General features: G+C 42.0%; 3 protein-coding genes across 5 annotated transcripts; 2 read left to right on the forward strand and 1 right to left on the reverse strand.

Moving 5' to 3' along the window:
* Positions 1–42: 42 nt before the first annotated feature.
* Positions 43–2,919, reverse strand: LOC119746380. The gene is made up of 2 exons (XM_038223295.1): positions 2,772–2,919; positions 43–2,140 (listed from the first exon to the last, which is right to left on the reverse strand). Exon 2 carries the CDS (start codon positions 2,118–2,120, stop codon positions 1,536–1,538), a length of 585 nt encoding a protein of 194 aa, XP_038079223.1. The 5' UTR covers positions 2,121–2,140; positions 2,772–2,919; the 3' UTR covers positions 43–1,535.
* A 111-nt stretch (positions 2,920–3,030) lies between these two features.
* LOC119746378 (sigma non-opioid intracellular receptor 1-like) lies at positions 3,031–11,888 on the forward strand. 3 transcript variants are annotated; one of them, XM_038223292.1, is made up of 6 exons: positions 3,031–3,142; positions 4,249–4,326; positions 5,920–6,131; positions 6,532–6,732; positions 9,133–9,225; positions 11,230–11,888. In XM_038223292.1, the coding sequence occupies exons 3-6, from the start codon at positions 5,987–5,989 to the stop codon at positions 11,454–11,456; spliced, it is 666 nt and encodes a 221-aa protein (XP_038079220.1). In that variant the 5' UTR covers positions 3,031–3,142; positions 4,249–4,326; positions 5,920–5,986; the 3' UTR covers positions 11,457–11,888. The 3 variants fall into 3 exon arrangements, with proteins under 3 accessions (XP_038079220.1, XP_038079221.1, XP_038079219.1); XM_038223293.1 differs by lacking the exon at positions 3,031–3,142 and adding an exon at positions 3,808–4,021; XM_038223291.1 differs by lacking the exons at positions 3,031–3,142; positions 4,249–4,326 and having other exon boundaries at positions 5,693–6,131.
* Positions 11,889–12,885: 997 nt separating this feature from the next.
* LOC119746384 (sigma non-opioid intracellular receptor 1-like) lies at positions 12,886–19,154 on the forward strand. Its single transcript, XM_038223298.1, has 5 exons — positions 12,886–13,104; positions 13,991–14,214; positions 14,625–14,825; positions 16,662–16,754; positions 17,840–19,154. Exons 2-5 carry the CDS (start codon positions 14,070–14,072, stop codon positions 18,064–18,066), a joined length of 666 nt encoding a protein of 221 aa, XP_038079226.1. The 5' UTR covers positions 12,886–13,104; positions 13,991–14,069; the 3' UTR covers positions 18,067–19,154.
* The last annotated feature ends 70 nt before the right edge of the window (positions 19,155–19,224 follow it).

A 19,224-nucleotide genomic window follows, 5' to 3' on the forward strand; every position in this document is an offset into this window, starting at 1 on the left:
GTCTAACGGACTTTGGGACCTTCTGAACAACTCTTTTAACAGATCAGTGTTACAGTACGGATATAAAATAATTATATTGTAAAAACAAAAGGCTTTGTAAATAATTGTAGCCGCCAAACACAAGTTTATATTTTGATAAAGTGGAACGAATTTAGAGTAATAAAAAAGTTATATGTACATAATTAAGAAATATTGTCACCACTCTTATTTATTTCAGCAAACCAAGGGAACTTTTATTTTGTTTTTCATTGTTACAAGTTCCGAAATTGTGCATATAATAATACAAGTGTAATACCGTAAAAAAAAATTACAAGTCCCTGCGCTGTCAAAGAGACATGATAAAAAAGGTCTCTTTTAGAAAATAATATTATTCATTATATAAAGTGAAGTCAATCTTAAGAAAAATGATTTTATTGTTGGACGATGGCTAAAAATACTTTTAATATGAATAACGCTTTATAAATCAAACTTTATCGACATTCAGATATTACTGCGTTCGGTGCTTATCGATATCAGCACAAGACAACATGCACATTTGACGAATACACTGTTATGCTTATTAAAATACAATTAATTATACTTCAGATCTAGATCTTCAAATGCACTGCAAAAAAAAGTCCGCCATGATTTAGTTTTTTTTTACATTTATATTTATAAGAATTTTCCACCAAGTTGCTTACTAAATTTAAGTAAGTTTCGCTTGGGCCATTGGTTCATTTTGCACATTACAGGGTCACAGAATCATCAAAGATTTGTATTCGCCCGAAGCCCCCGCAACCCACGTCAATAAAACTGACTTCACTGAATCAAAAAGTCTACTGAATCCGGGGTCCGTTCATAAGTCCGACGCCTCATAGCTCCGCGACGCCTCTTAAGTCCGACAAATAATTAACGCCTCGTTTTTCCGACGTCGGACTTATGAGGCGTCGGACTTATGAGGGGTCGGACCTATGAGGCGGAATAAATAAATGTTATGCCTCATAAATCCGACGCCTTATAACTCCGAAATTTCGGACTTATGAGGCGTCGGACCTATGAGGCGTCGGACTTATGATACGGCCCCTCAAATTAAATCCAATGCTGGGCCCCTTATAGCGTGAAAGAGTGCTAGTTTTCACATCGACGCTAGGCTTGCGCAGACAGTACGTTGAACCGTCAGCAAAGATGAATCGGGTTCAACTTTGCCGATGGTCTTTGAGATAGTTTGCGTCTGCCTAATATGTTGGCGACACTTCCGGGTGAAATGTTTCCATTTGTCTGCGTTGCATGCAGTTTGGGTCTTTGCGTTTCACTTTGCGATTCTTACGCCGATATGGAAACTAGGATTCTTAGGCAATTTGGGCTTTAGGGAATTCGTGTGACGTAAATTACATGTCCCACAGTGCAGCGCACTGAACCACTTCCGGTGTGAGGCTACCCATACCTATTGGTCCACAAATCTATTATTTGTTTACGAAACTTGAAGACTTAAAAATATTATTGCAGTCACCAGTTTCTTCAGCTTCGTGTTTGCCTAAAGAGTCGTCCATCACGCATCAGAATATGGCTATATCCTTGGCGTTTGTTCCCGCCCCATTTTCCTTCCTAATCCCTCCGTTCTCCTCGTCCTCAAGGACCGGTTTCTTGTCTTGAGCCTTCTCTTCTTTCAGAAACACCGACTTGAGAACCATCATCACCAGCAGGGTGAGGAACATGAACCCGATGACGCCCAGGACGGCGATGAACTTGGAGTTCCAGACGGCGTACTCGGTCCAGAACGACACGGTGGTGACACCGACCGTCTGGCCGGTGTTTGACACGGTGTACAGGTTCACGGTGTAGTAGGTGGAGAACACTAGGTCCGCCAGGCTGTACGTCTCCGTGGACACGTCGCTGATGGTGTAGTTGTTGACGCTGGTCGTGCCTCCGTCTAGCAGGACTGCCACGATGTAGCTATCGGCTGCTGAGGCGTTGCTTGCCACGGTCCATGTCAGCGTAGCGGACGTGGTGTCGGCGCTCACCGAGATGCTTGAGGCGTAGTCCAGCGCTGATGAGGTGGTGCTGAATGCCGTTAATATCAACACAGTCCATATCATAATAATATGCACAGGGAAAGTCGTCGATAGTCCTCCAGTACCCATGGTTATCGTTAATGTAGCTCCTGCATTCAAGAAACCAAACAAACTTGACAGGAATGTGACAAAGTTGGCGCTTTATTTGAAACGTCACTTGGTGACGCAGTGTTTGCGAAAATCATAACGCGATGGCACTCTGCGTTATGATGGTCGGCCTCACAGGCCAAAAATTAGTAATGAAGCAATGTCTATGATCTAGTTTTAAAGATGCAAAACTGGGGTCTGTATGCTTTCTGAAATAACACACAAATTTCTAATCGTGTGGTTTCATTGAAGAAAACACATTCACCTAACTGGATAACTGTCATTGTTCTATTTAAAAAAATTCAGCTACGGGAAAGGGACAAACTGCATTCTTTATAAATTGATTTAAAATATACATGCCAATAGATATGGGGCGGTGATTTCCAAAAAGGAGACGATATTGTCGAAACGTACTGTAAAGTATCTTTCTCAATAAATTTCCTCAAAGAGGGATATACATGTACATCGAAATCCAACTGCAAGACATCGCCTTAAATGAGATGACTGTTTCCAAATATAAACCAAACCCGTAGGCACACACACAAAGCAGACTTGTTTCATTCATCTTGCTTATGAGTTCATCAAGAGTGAGTCGAGTTCATGTTTTAGACAATATTGCAAGCTCAGGCCTACCTGTGTTTGACGAAAACTCCTTACAACATCGTCAGCAGACAACGGCAGCCATCTTTGTTTTCGTTTCCCCCAGACAGAATGTTGTACCAGCGCTCGAATGATATTGCGCAGAAGCACCAAGTAATTCAGGAAGCCATTTCCACTTATCGCTAAGCGTGTGATGTAACCGATCATTGTAAGCCAGCTGTTATGCAAATCGCACTTAAGAAATCTCTCCATTGTGAGGCTGACGCAATTGTATTATTTGTGATGGCAGGCTCCAAGTGACCAAGCGACGTCAGGGCCGTATCCAATACAAGCGTCTTGACTCTCTCGCACCAGGAGACACTGCAAAATATGTTCCCTTTGTTGGTATGAGAGGCTACAATGAGGTACATGCAGTTGGGGGTGGGGGCTCACAAACTGCCATGGACGACACTTCAGGGGGGGGGGTTCATCTTAACAAAATAATTTAAACAGACGTTTCCGTGGCAAGCGCGAAATTTCGGAAGTTTGATGGGGCAGGGGGGCCACCTGGGGGCACTGGAAATTTGTGGAGGGAGGCTTAGGCACCAAGTGGATGTGGAATTTGCGCATATAACTCCTGTAGGCGGATTTTTCGAAACGTCACGGTCGAGTTAACTGATTATTTTAAGATCCTTTGCTACATTAATTGATGTGATATTCTGAATTTCATTTTTAAGCGCATGATTTGCCTAAATGTGAAGTTGAGAGCTAGAGAGGAACTTGTCATTCATGCCACCACCAACGCTCTAGAAGTAACACCGGCTTATGGATTTGTGAAGTATTGATAACACATCACACTGGCAATTTCTACTTTAATTTCTTTTTAATTTGAAAAAGAAAGAATCACATAAACATATTTCAAGTCCTTCAACAGTCAATCCTAACTTAAACTCAAAATCGGGTCACGCTGTTGAAGAAATTAATGCAATTAGCCCGTTCGAGGTATACTAAAGACTTTACCCAAATTAAACAGCGCCCTCATTATATTGTGTCGACCATACCTGAAATATTTGCTAATTGGTGGGGCGAGTTCATTGAGAGGTCAACCTTCACGCTACAAGCGACTATAGCCCCTTCCCCTCTAAAGGCTCTCAGCATCATCATGCAAGAGTAGCGGTTGGCGACATCGGTCCATCGTAGAAGCCTGACATTTTATGCCCCTCCTCCTTTTAGTACGAGTGACCGCGCCCCTTCACAAGTAATCAAGCAGTAAACGGCCGTAGTTCAAGGAGTTTGTTCAGAGGGTCAGTTTGTGAACTTCAATCGATACATGAGATAGTAGGACTATTTATGAACGAGTAATTTCTTAATTTAGCTTACTGTGCACTTCGACCCCTGAGTATCAAGGCATCAATGATATTCAGCATTGATATTGTGCACTGAGTCGTGATTGAACGAGTTACCCGCAAAATACTTCACTTGGGCTAAATGATTTCCTCTTGAAAAAAATACAGGAACGATTTTTTTGCAGACAGGTGATCGGTTTTCAATTTTCTTGGAAGAACGTTCTGTGGAAGAGTTCCATTTATTTTCTGGAGTTTTATTGAGGGTAAGTATATCCTATAATAGTCCCAGGCTGGACGCCACAATGAGAATTTCATTACTTTGATTATCTGCAGCCATTTTCAGAATGCGGATAGGTACAGATCTATAATTAATGCTTCAATAAACATATTACTTTAACACTAGTCCTAACCTTATTATAACCGGATTCACTTCAACTAAGTTCGAGACATAAACCCCATACATGTACATTGTACATGTACATGCAGATCCATCGACGGCTAACCTACTACCCGATCCATAGCACTAAGGTGCAGGTACGGGCTACAACAATATTGATAGTCATGGTTATCATATTGATAGGAAAGGGTCAATGGGCCTAGATGTATACGATTAAATTGAAAGAGTTATGGTTATCAATAGCAATTGGGGAAAAAAGGCACTCGCTAATCCGTACTTAAAGTTAGATATTGGTACTTGCCTGCGGCAAATAGAAATCAAAAAGCGTGTGGAGGGGGGGGGGGGGGTATTTTAGGCCGACCTTTAAACCCGTCAATGGAGTTCAGTATGTTCGGTAAAGTCACTGAATATGATGTTTCGCAGGCGCGGTTCTAGAGCCAATATTTTGGGGGGGCTAGCACGGTGAATCCAGAATTTTTGTTCAGGGAAGCGTGCTGAAATGTTGACCGGTTATTTTTTCCAGACACTTAGGCCTCCGAAAATCAATAGGTGGTGGTGGTGGGGGGGGAGGGGGGCTCATGCCATATTTTCAATGGGAAACGCCAATAAAATCCTAAAATCATTCACACTATAGCAAGGGCGGATCCAGAACACAATTTGTGGGGGGCCAAAAAAAAATTTGGTCCCCCCAAAAAGTGGGTCCAAAAAAATACGGCGTGGGGTTCGGGGCCCGCTGAAGGGCCCCGAACAATTTTTGGATTCTAGATGCTCTGTGGTGCGATCTGAGGCAATTTCTGACCACTTTAACCAATTGTTTTTGAGGAAAAGATGGTGGTGTACTCATTGCCTGCTTAATTGCGATGTCACATAAAAAAAATGATAATTGGTTCCGTTTTTTTGGGGGGGGCATGGCCCCCTTTGCCCCCCCCCCTCCTGGATCCGCCCTTGCACTATATTAACTAATGCACCCTTGTCACGGCTATTTCTTCTTTAGGGGGAGACCGTTCACATGTACATCACATGCAATCCTTCTTTTTGCTAATGCAATTTTTTTTTTACGGAATTTATTTTTGGGGGGCTAGACAAATTTTTTGGGGGGCTACAGCCCCCCAGCCCCCCCCCCCCCCCCCCCCCCCCCCCCCCCGTCCCCCCCCCCCCCCCCCCCCCCCCCCGTAGAACCGCGCCTGATGTTTCGATGTGTTAACTTGGTTGGCACTAGCGGGCGGCGTGCGTCGCGTGAAAGGCATGGATTTCACCAAGGCCATACACGCACTCTGGCGAGCACAAAACCCGCAGGTACCAGCGTACGTGTACTACAGCTAGAACATCGAACTATAGCGCCAATTCATCATGTATGTTCTGAGGTTTTTACAGATTTCACAGTACCTATAGATATATAGTCTACAACTACATAATTCTCTCCTTAGTCTCTCCAATTCTGTGCCAATTTACAAAGCAGATCGGTCCATTGAAGCCAGAACTGTCTCTGCACTTCAGTTATAACGAGCGTGTGTCAATCGTCAATCATGCAGTATAAATCTGCCGCCAAAGTCAGCTTCTCCTCCCTAGTCGTCCTGGGACTGAGCATCCTCGCAATCCACTACTGGATGGAGACAAAGAGCTACCTCCTTGATGACCAGACTCTCGCGAGAATTTCTGAGAAATACGTGGGTGAGTCTGACGATTGAGCTTGAAGAGCCCACGAAGACTATTTTATACATGTCTGTTCCAAAGATAGTTGGAGTCAGGTTGGCGTAGCCTTCCTCGCCTTCCACCGCTGTGACCCGGGTTCGAATCCCGCCTGTGTCAATTTGTGAATTGGGTTTTCAGTCCTGATTCCGTGGGTTTTCCTCAGAATATTCCTCTGGGCTTTTCCTCGCACCTCTAAAACTGAAGTTTCTTCTCATTGTATAATTCTCTCTAATAAGTTGGTGTGATGTTTCCCCTGAGATACTTTGCCGTCTGTATGGTACAGATACAGACGTGCATGTTTGAGAGTTCAGGTACCTCTTTTTCAAGTTTAGCTTATCGTGTAAAGGGCCACTTCAAATTTCTCTCTACGTATGCATAGGGCTTCCACATCAGGAGGCTTTCGAGAAAGTGCATGCCGAACTGATGGACAGATACCCGGGCCACATTCTCCCGCCAGAGGAGTCCGAGTGGCTGTTCGTGACCTCGGGAGGCTGGCAGGCCGCCATGTGTATGATCCACGCCTCCATCACGGAGTACATCATCTTCTTTGGCACAGCAGTGGACACTGTTGGGCATTCAGGTTGGTCTGCACAACGAGTGAGATACAAGTCAGCTGTGACCCCATTGTGACCCGGAGATGTACACATTATGGTGTATCATTAAGGACACTAGAACGGACACAAAAAAGTGCTAATTCAGTGGATATTGTCTGGACTAAAGTGTGATTAGTCAGAAATTCAGTTACAAATCGCGCAAGTCGCTTGACTACAGATTAGTCGTATCAAGCAGGTTTCTATTCTTGTCATATGACTATATTTTTTAGTCTGAGTCTGACTCTTGACTGATCTATAGTTATTAGTCATCAATACTCTGTGACTAATTTAGGTAAGTCGTACGAGACATATCACTGGACAATTTTTTTTAGTCAAAATGACAAATTAATTTTTAGAGTGTACACTATAAGCGTTTACTTCGTTTCTTATGAATAAAAAGGAGTAAATGCTACAAATTTTAAATATTTACTAGTCATATTTCAAGGTTGGGTTGGGGCTACCTTGAAAATATAAAAGCACATAATTCTGCGCAAAAAGTACTGCATTTATTAATGTTAATCGCGAAAAAGTACAAATAATACCATACGGTAGTTCGTATGAATAAAAACTGGCATTTGCATTACTCCCATCTGTACGTTTCGTATGAATATAAAGGAGTAAATGCTTCAGATTTCAAATATGCACTTGTCATTCACAAGGCTGGGTTGGGGCAACCTTGAAATTTTAAAGCAAATAATTCTGCGCAAAAGCTACAGCATTTATTATGTTAATCGCGAAAAATTAATATTAACAAAGTTCATAAAGTACAAATGATACCATGTTCGTATGAATAAAACGTGGCATTTGCTTTTACTTCCAATTTTGAAGCATTTACTAGCATCTGTATGAATGAAAATTAAGCAAACACGTTCGTGTAGGTTTTATATGAATTAATCCCTAATCCCTATGATCTCAGAATAAATACAAAGTATTTCTCAAGTTATCGCGCTGACAAAATTTCTTTTGTTTTAGCAACTGTGACCTTGACCCTTGACCTTTTGGCCCCAAATGCAATAGGCTTCTTTGGATTGCAAGGACAATCTACAAACCAAATTTGAAGTTCATATGTAAAGTATATCTCAAGTTATCACGCTGACAAAATGTCTATTGTTTCAGCCACTGTGACCTTGACCCTTGACCTTTTAGCCCAAAATGCAGTAGGCTTCTTAGGATTGCCAAGGACAATCCACAAACCAAATTTGAAGTTTATATGTAAAGTATTTCTCAAGTTATCGCGCTGACAAAATTTCTATTGTTTCAGCCACTGTGACCTTGACCCTTGACCTTTCGGCCCCAAATGCAATAGGCTTCTTAGGATTACCAAGAAAAATACACAAACCAAATTTGAAGTTCATATGATTTTGATAGTGCTACATGCAGAACTTCATTAAAAAAAAATTGTCCTGCCATTTGGGTTTCCTTTTTTTTGACTCACCCTGTGTAAGTTACTTGTAGACAATCATAACAATTTAGATATGATTTTTTTTATAGCCGCCTACTTTAAAATGTAGCTCCACCCCTAAAGGGCAACAATTAGTCTTGCAACAGTTTAAACTTATCTTTATAGTGTATGGTAAACATAGTTAACCGATGGAAAAGTTGTGTTTTTACCAGCAAAAATGATGATTTTCCCTCGTTTGAATCAAGCTGCTCCAATGTACCGCCTCTTTACATATAAGGCCACGCCCGCAAAAGGGTGAAAATAACACGTTACTGTTATAATTTACATCCACTTTGTTTCAAAGCATGAGAAACAAAGTGAATGTAAAATACAGTTTTCTGAGTTTTCTTTTTTTGCACTCCCCTTTTTGAAAAATCAAGCTCCGCCCCCCAAATGGGCAAGATCCAAGATGCGTTCACCTCTAAAAATTATGTTTGCCCATTTCAATTCGACATGCCAATTTTCAGAATTTTACCACCAAACTGAATGATGTTTTCCATATTAGAACCAAACTGCTAATATATACCGCCTCTTTTACCATTTAGACCACGCCCACAAAATGGGTGGAAAATTAACAGGTGTTAGAATGCTAGAATGTCTTATTTCATGTTTAAGTTTATTTCAAAGCGTAAAAAACCAAGGAAATTTGATGTTAAATACAGTTTTCATGAGTTTGTATTGTTTGCACCCCTTTTTTTGAAAAATCAAGCTCCGCCCCCAAAATGGGCAAGATCCAGGATGGGTCCCGATCTTAAAATGATTTTTAGCCCATTTTGACCCCACATGCCGAATTTCATGCTTTTACCACAAAGTGCACAATTTTTCGCTTAGCAGCTCCACTATAATCTCTGCACATTATATCAAATAATGTCACTCTGTTTGTTGTTCAGCATCATCCCTATGCGGTTCTATTAGAAATGTATCTGATGTTTCTTTTCCAACTCAGGCCGCCACTGGGCCAATATATCAGACACGGTCATGACCGGGACGTTTAGACAGTGGTCTGAAGGCACAACAGTCAGCCAGGTCTTCCGCCCAGGTAATTAGAAACGACAAGCTTTTGATCTAACATGAAAACATGAAAGCCTAAAACAGCCCTGTTCATGTTTTTTTTTGGTTGAAAGAGATACATGTATATACAAGACAAAGTTGACAAGATTTCTTTGGGTGGAGATTATGTTGTCCATCGAAACATTTCTGTTCTGCAACTGTTCTGCTATCCAACTTTGCTTGCTTATCAAGTCTGTGTTATTTGGTCTGTACAAGTATTTTCGAATCGTAACTGAGATTGTGGGTTTCAAAAATAACAAAAAATGATCTGGTAGGGTTGTTAACAAGGGCGGATCTAGGGCCATGGGCAAGGGGGGGGGGCATGCCCTCCCCCCAAAAAAAACCCTCCTTTTTGTCTTTTTTGTTGTTGCGACATCGCTATAATTAAAGGCAGGCACTGCGTACACCACCATCTTTTTCTCCAAAAAAATTGGTGAAAGTGGTCAGAAATTGCCTCAGATGGCATCACAGAGCATTTAGAATCAAAACAAATTTCGGGGCCCTAGCGTCTAGGCCCCAAAAAATTGTGTTCTGGGTCCGCCCTTGGGGTTGTAACATTAAATGATCTTTATTACGAAATGAAGAACTTGTCTCAACAGGCGCGGTTCTAGAACCAATATTTTTTTTGGGGGGGGGGGGGGGGCTAGCAGGGTGGATCCAGAAATTTTTTCAGGGAGGGGTGCTGAAATGTAGACCGGTTATTTTCTCCAGACACTTACGCCTCCGAAAATCAATAGGGGGGGGGGGGGGGGGGGGCTCATGCCATATTTTCATTGGGGAGCGCCAATAAAATCCTACAACCATTCACACTATATTAACTACAAATGCACCCTTTTCACGACTATTTCTTTAGGGGGAGACCGTGTACATCACATGTCACAATCCTTCTTTTTGCTAATGCAATTTTTTTTTCGGAATTTATTTTGGGGGGGCTAGACAAAAAATTTTTGGGGGGGGGGGGCTAAAGCACCCCCTAGCCCCCCCTAGAACCGCGCCTGTGTCTCAATCATTGTCTTGTCCCTTATACAATTCCATATGTCCGTTCCTTCTGTGAACCCAAAACGATTACAGAGCCAGCACAGCCGCTTTCAGCATCTCACTGTCGAACTAACTTATTCATAAGATTAGAATGATGTTCGACGTTTGAACACTAGTATTGAGCAACTTCAAGCGAAACAGCGACTGATGCAGTCGTTCAAAACAAATCTGCAGTCCAATCATTGGAAAATTATTAGCAGGCATACATAAAGTTTGCTAGTGCGTACAGATTATGCAACACTGCGTCGTGACCTCCAGATTCTGACCACTCAGCAGGCAAGGGCGGATCCAGGGGGGGGGGGCCAAAGGGGGCCATGCCCCCCCCCCCAAAAAAAACGAAACCATTTTTTTAAAAAAATTTTTATGTGACATCGCAATAAAGGCAGGCAATGAGTACACCACCATCTTCTCCTCAAAAAAACATTGGTTAAAGTGGTTAGAAATTGCCTCAGATCGCACCACAGAGCATCTAGAATCCAAAAAAATTTCGGGGCCCTTAAGCAGGCCCCGAACCCCACGCCGTAATTTTTTTGACCCACTTTTTGGAGGAACCAAAATTGTTTTGGGCCACCCCCAAAATTGTGTTCTGGATCCGCCCTTGTCAGCAGGCGCCTTCCATCGTGTCTTCGGCATGACAAAAGCATGGCAGCTATTGAACAATCAACATCTCTGCTCGAAATGACGCCACAACTTCACGCGGCTCCGATTGGCTGGGGCGCGGGCAGGCATACAATTTACAGTGGAGTTGCGGATGTCTCAGAGGCTATTCTTTATTTTTAATTTATTAACAAAGAATATACAAAACGTGCACTCAAGCATGTCCACGATATACAAAAGCATTGCCCTCTAACTCCGCCTTAACGCATGAGGTTCATTTGTCGTTCGGCGCGATTATAGAACGCTGATCTCAAACGGACGTCACTCTCCCAAAAATGTCTGCCTCTCTTGTTCACAGGCGATACCATCATGCACGTGTGGGGCGATGTGACTATAGTCCATTGGTCAGAAGGCACCTGGATGGTGGAGTACGGCCGGGGCTTCCTTCCCACCACCTTGCCCTTCACCTTCTCAGATACCATCTTCAGCACCCAAGACATATGGAGCATCGTCAAGATCATGCGCGTGTATATACGACTGCTGTTCCAGGAGCTGGCCTGCTATATAGGAGAGCTGGTAGATTAATATTAAGACTTGTGCAATCTGATTTTTTTTTTTAAATCGTCAGGGAGAAAAAAATTTTGTCTTAAATCCTCGGCCACGGACTTCAGGGAACTTGTCTATTAAACCTTGCTCTACTGGGTTTTGAATATGTGCCTGTTTGATGTTAAAATGTCGCGTCATTTTCATGTTGTTTAATTTTAAGGCCCATGCGTAAATGGAAAAAAATCAATCCTGAGCAAAATATAGGGCCTACACAATACATCGTCTATTTGCATAATTTGTAAAAGAGGCGAAAATTAAATTTATTCGTGAGAAAATAAGAATAACGTCACATCACTGTTATTTATTTAGTCAATTAGTTTAAAGCATTTAAGGAACGGAAGTTGTCGAGCTGCCACAGTAGCCTAGTACACGTACCTAACAAGAGGAGCTAACCACCCCCCCCCCCTGAAAATTGGGCAAACGGAGAGAAGCACAGTGCTTTCCGTTACCACGATTTGCAGGTTCAGCATTAAACAAATTGTTTTCACGTTTGTTGTTTATTTTTTTCGCGAAAACCGTGTCTTTCTTGACCAGCTGTTTATTTTAACGTCACGACTCAGATGACTTAAAGTCAGGTGTGATTGTCTTTGGATGGATTTTTGTCCCAAAAGTCACTTTTGGGACAAAATTCCATGAAGCCCATCGCCATTTTGAAAAAAGATGCCTATATGCTCCATTGTAAGGAGCAAATTTAGGGCCTAGTTTCAGGAAAAAGTTTGCATAAATAAAATGTTGCAGTTTTGATCATAAAAAAAATATTGAGGGCATATAAATCATGATTTTGTTCGCGTGGGCAATTTTTGGTCTGTTTACTTGCCTGCACCCTTCATAAAGCTCAGGGAAGACTGAAGTGCGACCTCTGTTGTCTTGGACAATACTTTTCAAATAAAGACTCTTCTGTGCATCACGCGAACAAGCGAACAATCAACGACTTCAATTTTTACACGAAATCAATTTATTGACAATCTCAGATGCATAACGTTAAAATCATTGAATTGATGTCCGTAATATGGACCCATAGGCCCTATATATTTAAACAGCATGTTGCTGAATGCGCAACGGTTAAATACTAATTTCTTAGGGAGAATATTAAAATATATAATGGATCTACATTATCCTCCCCAAGTGTGAATGTTTGTAGACCATAGGCAGGCGTAGCTGGACACTCTGTACAAAGTATCAGGTGTCATGACAAGACTTCGGACTTATACTGTTTAGTTCTCCTTAACGAGTGACCGCGCCCCTTCACAAGTAATCAAGCAGTAAACGGCCGTAGTTCAAAGGAGTTTGTACAAGAGGGTCACTTTGTGAACTTCGATTGATACATGAGATAGTAGGACTATTTATGAACGAGTAATTTCTTTATTTAGTTTGCTATGCACTTCGACCCCGAGTATCAAGGCATCGATGAGATTCGGCATTGATATTGTGCACTGAGTCGTGTTTGAACGAGTCGAATCGAATGGCATACCTGCAAAATACTTCACTTAAGGATAAATTATTTCCTCTTCACGTTGTAAATATACAGCAATGAGATTTCTTTCCAGACAGGCGATCGGCTTTCATTTCTTTCGGAAGAATACTATCTGTTGAAGAGTTCCGCTTTTTTTCTTGAGTTTTGATTAAGGTAAGTTAAGTACCGGGCTGCACGCCACAGAACTTTATTACCTTGACTGATTATCTGCAGCTATTTCCATAATGCGGTTAAAATCAATGATAAACAATTAATGCGTCAATATCTAAGCATTAGGCCTACTATATTCCTAACCTTAACCGATTTCATTTAATCTAAGTTCAAGACATAAAACCTAGCGTACATGCATATATATATGATCCATCGATAGCTTGCCTGCCTAACCCAATCACTAGCACTAAGGTACACTACAATATATCGACGGTTTAATATTGATAGAGTCATGGTAAATGGTTAGGATAAGGGTTAGATGTATAAGGTTAGGGCAATGCCCGGGTTAGGGTTAAAGTTATAGGGTAACGGACGGGTTAAGGTCACTGGTTAGCGTTTGCCTTCTCGAAGTTAGTTCAAAATTATTCGTGTTCAATCCATGCGAAATGTCCCTTCAAAAAGCTAACTGCTCGTTCAATTGCGGATGTTTCCTTTGTATAGCACCACGGTTCATTCACACTAGCTTATTTTAGGCAAGAGCATTCATTGATCTAACGGTGTATTTTCATGCCGACCTTTCAACCCGTCAAGGGTATTATAGTTCGGTAAACTTTATTCTCCGGTGTTTCGACCCGGGGCCCATCTATAGTGTGCATTGCTTTGCACAACGTCCTGAAAGGCATGGGTTTGTTTCACCGTGGCTGTGTGCACGCACAATATGGCGCGCACAAAACCCGCTGGTACCAGCATGTGTAACATACTAGCAAGAAAATCGAACTAAACGCCAATACAATATAATGTATGTACTGAAGCTTTTTACAGGTTTCACATATAGTCTACAACTGCATGATTCTTTTCTTTGACTAATCCATTCTTCGCCGGAGACCAGTGTGCCAAGAACGTTGAAACCAACTGTCTCTGCTGCTCACAACAGGATATTATAGCGAGCGTCTATTCAATCGTCAATCATGCAGTATAAAAGTGCCGCCAAAGTCAGCTTCTCCTCCCTAGTCGTCCTGGGACTGAGCATCCTCGCAATCCACTACTGGATGGAGACAAAGAGCTACCTCCTTGATGACCAGACTCTCGCGAGAATTTCCGAGAAATACGTGGGTGAGTCTGACGATTGATCTTGAAGAGCCCACGAAGATTATTTTATACATGTCTGTTCCAAAGATAGTTGGAGTCAGGTAGGCGTTGCGGTACTTTCCTCGTCTTCCACCGCTGACGGTGACCCGGGTTCAAATGCCACCTGGGTCAATAGGTGGATTGGGTTTTTCAGTGCCTGCCTGATTCCGTGGGTTTTCCCTAGAATCTCTTATGGGCTTTTCCTCCCACATCTAAAACTGTAGTTTCTTCTCATCGCATTCTCTCTAATAATTTGGTGTGATGTTTACCCTGGGATGCTTTGCCGACTGTATGATACAGATACAGATGTGTTTGAGAGTTCAGCAGGTACATATTTTCAAGTTGAAGTTTATCGTGCAAATGGTCACTTCAAATTTCTCTCTACATATGCACAGGGCTTCCACACCAGGAGGCTTTCGAGAAAGTGCATGCCGAACTGATGGACAGATACCCGGGCCACATTCTCCCGCCAGAGAAGTCCCAGTGGATGTTCGTGAACGCGGGAGGCTGGAAGGGCGCCATGTGTATGATCCACGCCTCCATCACGGAGTACATCATCTTCTTTGGCACGGCAGTGGACACTGTTGGGCATTCAGGTTGGTCTGAGGGTAATATGGCCTGTTGTTGATACTAACTTCCCGCTTGACCCGCTTTTACACTTCGCTTTCGGGCTGGCGAATTCAGCTACGCCATCACAGCGTCAAAATCAGTCCAGTGACTGTTTTTAAAAGTTACGGATTCCCTTAAATTAATATAGCCATGCTTTGACTGGAGGTGATTGATATGTACCTACCAGTTACCTCTTTTATCTGTTGATGGAATGTTTCACTGGTGACTAGTCACAGTGTCACAAATGTGATCCGACTGTTTTTTTCCAAGACTCTGTACAAATGCATGACACAGGAAGTGGAAACAATTCTTGACTGTCTGTGACTCATCAAACAATTTAACACATGTATCATATTTTTGGCCTATCATTATCGTAGACAATCACATCGAACAAGCCCCACGCGTTAATTTAATCTCGAAACAAGACTAAGCAAACCCAATAAAGCTGGTCCCAATGTGGGAAAAAAAATCAAAAATAAAATCAATGGATTCAGAATGGCTTTTTTTTTTCTTTTTTTTTTACAATGGAATCTCTTCATTCATTTGGGGCACACAATGCATGGGCCAGGCTAGCTCATTCATTGGCGTTACGGGGTAATCCTATACAATAGCACTGCCCAGCCCACGGTTAGTCAGTGAGTAGGTCAGTGAATTAGATAAGTAAAGTCTGTCGCGAGCCAATGTGGCTCATCAGGCCGGCGTTTATCTCCGGTTTCAGTAGCATGAAACGACTGAGAATATTCTACTCCCCCTGGATGGGATGCTAGTCCATCGCAGGTTACTCCCCAGTTAATGCCGGTACCCATTTATACTCCTGGGTGGAGAGGGGCAAGTGGGGGTGAAGTGGCTCGCTTAAGGACACAACATATGGCCAGCAGCTGGATTCGAACCCTGGACCCTCTGATCATGAGTCACGAACCCTAACCACTAGGCCACACACTCCCCAGTGAATTAGGTACATAGAGGATACTATAGTCTGGCCTGGGACAAAGCAACAAATTGCCCCAACCCTATTTGTAATAACTCATGACATCGCACAATTTTTGCCTTATCGCATGGAGACGCTCACATCACATACTGATCATTCTTGACCTATTCATTAAAGAGTTACAATGTTGGCATCGCATTCAGATTATGGTCATGTCCTCACAAGTCAATCACAACTCAGTCACAAGTCATCCCATCTTAAAGTCACTGACCAACGTACGTTCAACACATTCATTCGTCATCTTGCGCTCAGGGTCTTGCTTGAGTTGGACATATTTATAGTTGTAAAGCACTTTGAGACCGTTTGTATAAAGCGTTATAATGATAAGCACCATATAAATCCTCAATCCTGATCCCCAAGGCAGTTTTGAAGGATTTTGGAGGATTATGGCTGAATGGCAAAAAGATTGATTTTGAAGGGATGATTCATTGCATTGAGCTCGTAGGCTGTGACCTGCCTTGTTTATGTCCAGCCATGCATTGAGCCCTGCATTATGCTCGATATCATCCGTACAGCTTCTGAATGTCATCGCCACTGCCTCAACCCATTGACAGTGATTGATCGAGGATTTTGAAGGATTGAGGCAATGGTCACCCCTCCACTGAACAAATTCAAGAAATAACGGATGATCTTTGAGGAGTAAGGCTGAATCCAGTTAGTGTATGGTTGCAATTGGAGGATTTTGCAGGATTGAGGATGGTTCCTATACAAAAAAGGGTAGAGTTGAAGCTTCATCTCTACACATTACGTACCAAATATAACGTATGCCAGTGTTCAAAATATTCCCATGCAGTTTTAGATACTTAAAAATGTCTCACTTTTACTTTTATTCCAGGCCGCTATTGGGCCAATATATCAGACACGGTTATGACCGGGACGTTTAGACAGTGGTCTGAAGGCACGACAGTCAGCCAGGTTTTCCACCCAGGTAATAACAAACGGCAAGCTTTTGATATGACCTAAAAACTCATCTCGAAACTTCCAATAACTGTTGTGTTTTTATGTGTTAAAAGAGATACATGTACGAGACAACTTGACAAGAAGTTTGGCTTGAGATAATTTGTCTATCTCTTCTGCAAGTGTTCTGTTCTCCAACAAGTTTTTGCTTATAACTCGATCAGTGACATTATTTCAGTCCGTGCTTTATGAAAGAGCCTGAAAGTTCAACCCCTGGTGGCGCGCTTCTGGACCCCTCGAATAGGAAAATTAGCAACTAAAAGTCAGGGTTTTTTAAAACTATTTTTGGTACATTGATTCATTAAGAAAACCACCCTCGGAAAAGGCCTTTTTGTAAAATTCTTACGTTCATCTCTTTTTATGGAAACTGAAAAATCGCAAGACGTGAAAGAAAAATATCCGCCCGGCGTACCAAAAATTGACCTCTCAGTTTCGAAAATCTAAAATACATGTGGACTATAGTGGAACTCGGAGCACTCATACAAAGATGAAAATGTATGAAACCATTTTGTGGCAGACATTGGGGAAAAACCGTGAAACATAAATAGAAGACTAAAATGCCATTTGGGACACACACCTTTTTGGAATAAACTTGAAGGACTAATTCACATTTACAAACCAATCAAAGATGACGGTCGATATAGAGCAATCCCGACTACATATAAAATCCATCGGATGTAGGTCGGTAAGTTTTTGCGTCGTTATCATTTTTCGTTTTGAAGCAAATACGCAATATGAAAACGAATGTTGAAGGTCGTAAATCAAAATTCGTTTTATTCCATTTCCAACTGATATCTCAGCATATTTTTCATGCTGAATGCCAATATATAAGTCCAACGTGAATTTCTTGGGGGTGAATACAATAAGAAATCGTTCTGTCAAAAAGTATAGCAAGAGAAATGGCAACCCCATGTAAAATGCCCATAGAGGGGTCACGGAAGGGTCCGGAAGCTCAAAAACAAAATGGCGTACTTTCAGGCTCTTTGTCGCTCTGCGCAATTATAGAACGCTAACGGGTGTCACTCTCCCAAAAATGTCTGCCTCTCTTGTTCACAGGCGATACCATCCTGCACGTGTGGGGAGACGTGACTATGGTCCAGTGGTCAGAAGGCACCTGGATGGTGGAGTACGGCCGGGGCTTCCTTCCCTCCACCTTGCCCTTCACCTTCTCAGATACCATCTTCAGCACCCAAGACTTATGGGGCCTCATCAAGATCCTGCGCGTGTATATACGACTGCTGTTCCAGGAGCTGGCCTGCTATATGGGAGAGCTAGTGGATTAATGACGGATAGATTAGGACCTGTGCAATCTGAAATTTTTTGAAATCGTCAGGAAAAAAAAATTGTTTTGTCTTGAATCGTTGGCAACAGACTTCAGAGAACTTATCTATTAAACCTTGCTCTACCAGGGTATTGAGACAATTGTTTTGAAATCAAAATTGCACTTATTGAGACATGTTTTCGCCAGGCAATGCCTAGGTTGCTGCATGGACAGGCGTGAGCTAGCTACCGTGACCGTCCATGCACTGGACGTTTTGCAAAGGATCGGATAAATCACGAGGAGCGCACCGTTCGTGGGCCAGGATGGTCCGAGAGTGAAGCCTGCACGAAGGCCATTCATCACCCACGAACGGCGCGCACTGAGTGTATTTACCAACTTCACACCCTCCGATAATTCTTAAGGCTTGAACGAAGGCCTTTGTACATCTTCATTGTTAGAAAATTGTACTCTTTAAGGTTTACTAAAAACGAAGTTGAGCACAAAAATGTACCGGTTTGAAGTCCAAATTTCGTGCTGTTTTCATGTTGTGGGTTAATTTTTAGGCCCATACGTAAATGGACAAAAATCAATCTATATCAATTAGACATCGTCTATTCGCAGAATTTTGTTAAAATGGGAAAATAATATGTATTCATGACAAAAGAACGATGACGTCCCATCATTGTTACTCATTAAGTAATTTTGGTACATTAAAAGCATTCCAAAGACACCTCCGGAAATTTGGCAATTATCATTTTAATTGCTGGTTTTTTTTCTCTTACTATTTTTAAATGTATTTATTTCCTATCACAGGACCATAAATGTAAAACAGGACCATAATGTAAAACAGCCTTTGAGCTGATATTTTGTATCCTGTATAAAGATTTTGAAATAAATAAATAAAATAAATAAATAAATAAATAAAGAGAAGCACAGTGCTTTCTGTTACGATTTTGCGGGTTTAAAATGAAGTGCCTCGTTCCACTTTTATTTTTCACGAAAACTGTGTTTTTTCGCCATTGAAAGTTTATTTTAACATCCCGTGGAAAGCGAGTGGCACCACCTATTGTGTAAAATTTGTGTTACATTGACTATGATCACTGTTTACTGGCCTGCACCCTTCATTTAGCTCAGGGAAGAGTGGAGTGCGACCTCTGCTGTCTTGGACAATACTTTACAA

Source organism: Patiria miniata, unplaced genomic scaffold (genome assembly GCF_015706575.1).
Source record: "Patiria miniata isolate m_02_andy unplaced genomic scaffold, ASM1570657v1 HiC_scaffold_7, whole genome shotgun sequence".
Taxonomy (NCBI): Eukaryota; Metazoa; Echinodermata; class Asteroidea; order Valvatida; family Asterinidae; genus Patiria; species Patiria miniata.

Coding starts and splice junctions, on each gene's coding strand:
- LOC119746384 (XM_038223298.1), top strand. CDS start 14,070: ATGCAGTATAAAAGTGCCGCCAAAGTCAGCTTCTCCTCCCTAGTCGTC. Junction 14,215..14,624: donor AATTTCCGAGAAATACGTGG/GTGAGTCTGACG, acceptor ACATATGCACAG/GGCTTCCACACCAGGAGGCT. Junction 14,826..16,661: donor GGACACTGTTGGGCATTCAG/GTTGGTCTGAGG, acceptor CTTTTATTCCAG/GCCGCTATTGGGCCAATATA.
- LOC119746378 (XM_038223292.1), top strand. CDS start 5,987: ATGCAGTATAAATCTGCCGCCAAAGTCAGCTTCTCCTCCCTAGTCGTC. Junction 6,733..9,132: donor GGACACTGTTGGGCATTCAG/GTTGGTCTGCAC, acceptor TTTCCAACTCAG/GCCGCCACTGGGCCAATATA. Junction 9,226..11,229: donor CAGCCAGGTCTTCCGCCCAG/GTAATTAGAAAC, acceptor TCTTGTTCACAG/GCGATACCATCATGCACGTG.
- LOC119746380 (XM_038223295.1), bottom strand. CDS start 2,120: ATGGGTACTGGAGGACTATCGACGACTTTCCCTGTGCATATTATTATG.